At 31.9% G+C, this 7,048-nt stretch overlaps 1 protein-coding gene across 1 annotated transcript; it reads right to left on the bottom strand.

The window, feature by feature from the left end:
- Positions 1 to 560: 560 nt before the first annotated feature.
- On the bottom strand, positions 561 to 6,031 carry LOC8278939 (asparagine synthetase [glutamine-hydrolyzing] 1). Its single transcript, XM_002526663.4, has 13 exons — positions 5,730 to 6,031; positions 4,282 to 4,420; positions 3,253 to 3,348; positions 3,025 to 3,166; positions 2,737 to 2,927; positions 2,444 to 2,605; positions 2,285 to 2,365; positions 1,970 to 2,191; positions 1,740 to 1,874; positions 1,527 to 1,607; positions 1,355 to 1,441; positions 1,141 to 1,248; positions 561 to 1,052 (listed from the first exon to the last, which is right to left on the bottom strand). Exons 1-13 carry the CDS (start codon positions 5,807 to 5,809, stop codon positions 801 to 803), a joined length of 1,776 nt encoding a protein of 591 aa, XP_002526709.1. The 5' UTR covers positions 5,810 to 6,031; the 3' UTR covers positions 561 to 800.
- Positions 6,032 to 7,048: the final 1,017 nt, after the last annotated feature.

Here is a 7,048-nt window from a genome sequence, read left to right as displayed (position 1 = left end):
TTATGACAATCATATAATTATAATTTATATTATGATAATTCTAAATTTAAAAAAAATAAAATAAAACAACTAAAATGCCAGACACAATCTCATAATATGTTCCTGCCTCGATCCACACTACAAAGTGAACCAGGATCAGGGCATAAATTGCTCATATTGATATGTTTGTTTTCCGTCCAAACAGTTATCGAACAAAAATTTATCTAAACACCAAAATAGAAAGAATCAAAAAAGTTCAAACGCCTGCTAGTTAAAACAATCAAAAAGTCTAGACGCCACTAATTATCCTTGCCAGTTATAAATATGAGTATTGGATCTGAGGTCCTTCAGTATCATTTCTTGTAAATGGGTCAAGGCATAATCGCAATTTCATCAGGCTAGGGCACCTGCAGTATCCGTCAGTGCCTGAATATGGATCCAAGCTGAAACTAGCTGCAAGCAATTTCATTAGGCCAGACTACCTGGTTTAACTTGTTTGGGCTTTTGTAATTTCTGGCGAAGCATGAACCAGAAGAAAATGAGTTATAACTAACAAAGACGAGGAAATAATCCCAGGAACAGAAACCAAAGGAAAGCTTGCATTATCGCTTGATAACAATACAGGATAGAGATAGCACACTGCAAGGCCTTGTTTTAATACAAGGCAATGGAAAACACTGGATTTTCAAACCACCATATTAGGCTGGCACCTTTTTTTTGGGGTTTACTTCTACATATAAACTACAGGCTTTATACATCACAGACTAAATTTCAAGTGCACTACACTGCTACAGCTGCATTTTTTAGGCCTTCACCAATCGCTAGCTTGAGATTGTGAGACCAGGAGGGCTAACCTCCATCATCCTTGGCATACTATCAATGATCTTTGGCGGCACCATTCCTGCACTTGCAACAGCAGCTGCTGCCTGTTTTCCATAAGCTGAAAGATGGACGCCTAATGCAGCCCTGCCAGAAGGATCAAGATTATCTGACCATGCAGCATCCCATTCAACAGCTTTGGCAGTGCTGCATGCTATACTTGCTCCCCCGGGAACAGTCAGCCTGGCTGAGTTCTGAAAATTGATACAATGAAATTAGTATCAGACACCATTTGTATAATGCAGTCTATACTAGGATTGACATGAATAATCCAATTGATACCTGTGGGAAGAACCTTTCAAAAATCATTCTGTAGTAATATGCTTCCTTGGTAGTAGGGGTATTATGAGTGAAGATGTGCTCAGCATTTTGTATCATCTTATCAGTCACCTGAAAATACAATTGAGTAGCAGTTAAATACGCCTACTAAATTATTCTTCAAACTGCAGGGGAAATATAAGTATGCCAGTGAATCTTATAGCATCAAGATAAATACATGTTCTGCAGCATGAGCTTTGAGGCCATCAATCCAGCTATAGCCAACACCATCACTAAATTGCTCTTTCTGTCTGTACAAGATATGCTGCAGGTAATCAAACAAGACAAGTTAATTTAAGCAAGCAATGTAATTTATGAATATGAAAATAACAATTGCTATGTGCTGAAACCTTCGGCAGATAAGGATGCTCCTCATCATCAAAAGCTCTTCTAAGAACCCATTTTTCAATGCGTCCTTCCTCTGGCTTAATCTGAAATTGATTGAAAATTACATAAACAGAAAAACCATCAGTAAATAAGAATTGCCACGATAGCAATTTATATTTTTTTAAGAAAAAATCAATGAAGAAAAAGGAGAATTACAGAGAAATAATGAAATTTACCATTTTCGACTCAGGACCAATAGCCATAGCAACATTAATAAATTCCTTATCTAAGAAAGGGATTCGAGCTTCCAAACCCCATGCTGATGTTGCCTTGTTAGCTCTTAAGCAGTCATACTGATGAAGAGCCTTTATCTGCATATGCATAAAATGAACACAATGATATCAAGTCTCATGTTTTGAAGATTTTGACTGAAAATAATTGTGCCATATATGAACAAGACAGCTACCTTGTGACATGTTTCACGGTGAAACTCTTCCTTATTAGGTGCCTTATGAAAGTACAGATACCCACCAAAGATCTCATCAGAGCCTTCACCAGAAATGACCATCTTGACTCCAAGTGCCTTGATCTTCCTTGCCATAAGGAACATAGGAGTGCTTGCTCTGATAGTTGTAACATCATATGTTTCAATATGGTAAATGACATCTTCAATAGCATCAATACCATCCTGTCATATCCCAAAGACAAATAATCACTTTCCTTGCATCTGATAATTGGGGAGAAACTAAGAAACATTAAAACACTGTTTAAGCTTTCATACCTGAACAGTGAAGTGAAATTCATGGTGAACAGTACCCAAATAATCTGCTACTTCTTTTGCAGCCTTCAAATCAGGTGAACCCTGCTTAACAGATAAAAAATTGTTAAAACTGAAGTCGCAGAATATTTGAAATCTTAAGAAAAAATTTATTACACTCACCTCTAGGCCAACACAGAAAGAATGGAGCTGAGCTCCCCATTGCTTGGCAGCTTTTGTGTCGGCCAAGTGGCGAGCAGTGATAGAGGCAACCAATGATGAATCCAAGCCCCCGGATAACAGAACTCCAAAAGGCACATCGGTCATAAGCCTTTTAATCACAGCCTGCAACATATTACACAAACAATAACATTAATCAAAACCAACTAAGAAATGACCCGATTGGTATTCACATGTGAGAATTGAAAAGTTTCGCGACGACGATCCTACAGTTTAGCACAGACCATAAGTCATACATTTTCAAATGCTCGTCTTAGAGCAAGTGGGTCATACGGAGTTGATGGAATTGCTTCCGAGAACCATGGGGGATTATACCATCGCCTTAATCCACCTGACTTGCTCGAGTACAAATGACCAGGTGGAAAGCACTCAAAATGTTCACAATCATCATTCAGCCCCTTCAGTTCAGACGATATCCAAATAGAACCTGAAGATAATTCACCAAGAACCAATTCTGATCAAAATTGAACCATACCATCCAACTAAAAATAGAATTACTCACAGAGAAAAACTATAGATATTACCATCAAGGCCCCAGCCAATATAGAGGGAGGTGATTCCAATGGCATCACGAGCAACAATGAAACTATTGTCTCGTGTATCAAGAAGCACAAAAGAAAACATTCCATCCAACATGTCTACAAAATCTTCACCATATTCCTCGTACTAATTCAAACACAAGCACGATCACAGTCAAGATTAATCAGTTCAATTTCGATGTAAAATGAATATAATACTATCATTGCACCCACCAGATGGGCAATCACATCACAATCACTTCCCGTCCGGAACTTGTGATGGCTCAATTTCTTCCTCAGCTCTTCATGATTGTAAATCTCCCCATTCACCTATTCATCGTTATTAGTGCAATGTCATTAGCAACAGTTAGTGGGATTACAGAACAAGGAGATGCGAACTTGAGGACTTTACAGACACCAAAAGAATACCGACGAGGTAAAACAAAAAGGGTAAATTATAATCTGTTCTCTGTTTTTTCCTTTATATAGATAAAATAATGAGGTAACTACATTGTGCCGCTGACTTTTAATACATTATACAAATTGCTCTTTGTGTAAATTTTACTATAGCAAAATTAAACTTCCCTTAAATTTTTATAAAATTAACTAATAACTCCATGCATCTGAAAGTGAAAGAACTATGATAAAATATAAAATTACAAATTAATCATTAAACTTCTTATTAAATATTAGAATGGTCTAAAATTAATTTCATCACATTTAAATAAAATTCTTGTTTTCAGTATAATTTAATTCTAATATTATTAAATAATAATATAAATAAATATCTCTAACTATAAATATGTATTCTATTTTAATAATTCAAATTAAATTACATGTTAATTTGACAATTTTTCTCTAAATATAGATTTTTTAAAATATTTAAATTTTTAGGATTTAGTTGTGCTAAAAGCTAGAGCAAGTAAAAATATTAATTTATTTATTTATTTTAAAACTAACTATTATTTCTGCTAAAATTAATAATTTCACTTTAACAGAATAGAAATAAATTAATTTTAGATGAATTTTATATTTAGTAAAAGTTTGAGAAACAAATTATAATTTTATTTTTTAATTGAGTCTTTTAACTCAATTGATGTTAAATGTTAGTAGTTAATTTTGTAAGAATATAAAAATAATTAATATAATAAATTCAACATAAATAGATAATTTATATATTAAATAAAAATTAAGAGATAAACAGTAATTATTCTAAAATTATTTTTAACAGGTGCAACTAGTTATTTAAGAAAAGTGACTTACAGTGACAACAATGGCTTTGTCTTCATTATAAAGGGGCTGATCACCAGAGGCGGGATCTATGATAGCAAGACGTTGATGTGCCAAGTAAGAGTCTCCGTGCTGATATAGACCACTCCAGTCTGGGCCACGGTGCTTCAATCTGTTTGCATTTCAATTTCAATTTCTCATTGCCTTGTGTGTCTCCAATTTCATGTTCCCACTTTTTGGAAAAAATTTTATTCTATCTTCAATAATTACTTTGCTTAATATATATACTCAGTTGCCTGAAATTCTAGCTAATTTATCTTAAATTCGAGTCCATAAACTTTAGTCATCCTCCTCAAAGTAAACTTTTGTCATCCTCCTCAAAGTAAAGGGTGTAATTTGAGACAGCTAGAAATTATAATCTTATTTAAATTTTTTACACCAGTTTCTCAAAATAGAGATCATAATCACATATATGTTTTAATTGATTTTATCCTTTTGTGAGTCCACAAATAGTCTTTTTAATATTATTCTTAAAAGCTTATAAATAATTTCCTAAATTTTCTAAAAAGATCACAAGAGAATAAAAGAAAAATTTATGTGAAAAAGTTACGACAAACTGGAATTATTAACATCAGTAAAAGTTTTTCTTCATTTTCTATCACTAAATATTTGGTCTACTACATATAAAATCCAGACGGAGGATTCAGGTTCATCCTTGCTATTCCTAAGATAAAAACAAAACATCATGAAAAACATTTACCGACTTAAGCTTTAATACGACAAATATCGAATCGTTTCCTTCTCATTTATGACTAAAAGTTTTCGCTCCGAATGCGAAAATGTTTTAGACTCTCTTGTAGAATAGTATTAGTTTTGGTTTTGGTCTGTAAAATTTGGTCGCGCGTCGAGGCTTTGATAAATTGTGACAAATAGGTACAAACGATTTTTTTTTTTTTTAAGCACTACGAGACAAGACCGCTACCGACTCAGATTTCTAATCTGAAAAATCAAAAGAAAAAATAACTAGGTTATCACATTATAAGTAAAATTATTATGTTAATTACATGTAATCCAAGAATTTTGGAAGAACAAGGCTAAAACTGTAAGGAAATTACAGTGAAATATTTCATCATAAGTAAAATTATGCAAAACAATTATAATATATATGTAAATTCAAAATTTTTGGAAGACCACTGTAAGAAATTAGAGTGAAATGACTACAAGCTCCAATTCTTTTCTTTCTTTTGTATTTTTGAAAGCACTAGGACACGAGACAGCGACTGGACTCAGAAATTTAATCTAAAAGAAGCAAAACTAAAATGACAGAAAGCTAAAACTAAAAGCTATGGGCATATTCAGCCCTCTCTAATCAGTTCATCATTTGCGAGACAGAAAATGAAACTAAAACGGCAATGAATAAAAATGACAGAAAAAAAAAAAAGAAGATATTATTTGGTAAAAGAAAAGAGACAGAAAATTGCCTGCGAGAGAGCTCAAGAACTCGAACCCTTTTGGCTTGGGAATCATCAGAGCAACCCAGAACAGCAAGTATCCCACACATTATTATTCTTATCACAAATATTTATTATAGTAAATAGATAATAATAATAACACTAATTACAATTATCTGAAACAATTAAAACAGTTATCAGAAGAGATTAAAAGATAGAAAAAGATCGAAATAAGAAGAGAGAAAGAGAGAGAAAGAGGAATAAGAGGAAGGTTTATAGGAGCAGAGAACACGTAGAGACGCTAGTTCTTCTGTTGAATGGGTATGTCTCCTCCAACCTCTAAAACCACGTATTTATAATGCAAAAAATTATTATTTTATTAATTATCATATTTTTCAACTTGCCGATAAGCGGCGTCGATTTTCTTCTCTCCCTACGGTTTTGGGCTTCTCTTTGGGCCCAGCGGGGCCGACACATGTGTATGACATGTTCACTACACGTGGTTGCCTTCTGCATAAGATCTTTTCTTTCTATTTTTTTTTCTTAGATTTTTAAAAAAGTCCGGGTGCTGGTACTTATCCATTTCCTAAGAATGTTCGCTCCATTCAACTGCTGACTCAGCCGATTATTAGTACCGGAGATTATCCAATAGAAATACAAATCTTACTGTAGATATGGAATAATATTTATTTTGTCCTTATTCAGTAGAAAGGTGAAAACCATTTGGATTTAAATAAAGTAGTTGTAATATTCGTACATTGCAATATTGTTCTTTTTATTTTAATTATAAAATAAAATTAATAGATATAATTTGATAAAATTTTTGATATTTAATATTTATAAAATTTTAAAAGTAATAACAAATTAACTATTTTTAAATATATTTAATTTTTTAAAATCTAAAATATTACTAATATAATAATCTAAAAATTATTTTAAAAATTATTTATTAATTAATTCTAATTATATAATTAATTTATTAATATAATTAACATCAATATTTTTAAAATTAAAAAATTATTATATAGTTAAAATATTATTATATAATTAAAAAATTAACTTATTATTAAATATAATATTTAGAATATATTTAAATATTATTCCTGAGAATTAAAATTATTATCTAATTACAAAATAATTATTAGTTAAAATGAGAGAAATGTTGTGCTAATGAATTTGAAAAGACTAAGACATCATCTATGTAAACGATAGTGAATGATTGATGATCACGAAAAATGTCATTCATAATTTTTTAAAATTCCGATGGTGCGTTTTTCAATCCAAATGGCATGATATTCCATTCATAATGACCAAAAGGTACATTAAAACCAATTTTGTAACGATCCTTT

The sequence above is a fragment of the Ricinus communis genome, chromosome 2 (genome assembly GCF_019578655.1).
Source record: "Ricinus communis isolate WT05 ecotype wild-type chromosome 2, ASM1957865v1, whole genome shotgun sequence".
NCBI lineage: Eukaryota > Viridiplantae > Streptophyta > Magnoliopsida > Malpighiales > Euphorbiaceae > Ricinus > Ricinus communis.
Note: the sequence above shows the minus strand (reverse complement) of the source record. Positions and strands in the feature narration are given on the sequence as shown.

Bases quoted from the DNA above. Each gene is read 5' to 3' on its own strand.
- LOC8278939 (XM_002526663.4), bottom strand. From the start codon at position 5,809: ATGTGTGGGATACTTGCTGTTCTGGGTTGCTCTGATGATTCCCAAGCC. The intron at 4,421-5,729 runs GCAATTTTCTGT...AAATGCAAACAG, and splicing joins GTTCTTGAGCTCTCTCGCAG to ATTGAAGCACCGTGGCCCAG. The intron at 2,928-3,024 runs GTAATATCTATA...AATTATCTTCAG, and splicing joins TATTGGCTGGGGCCTTGATG to GTTCTATTTGGATATCGTCT.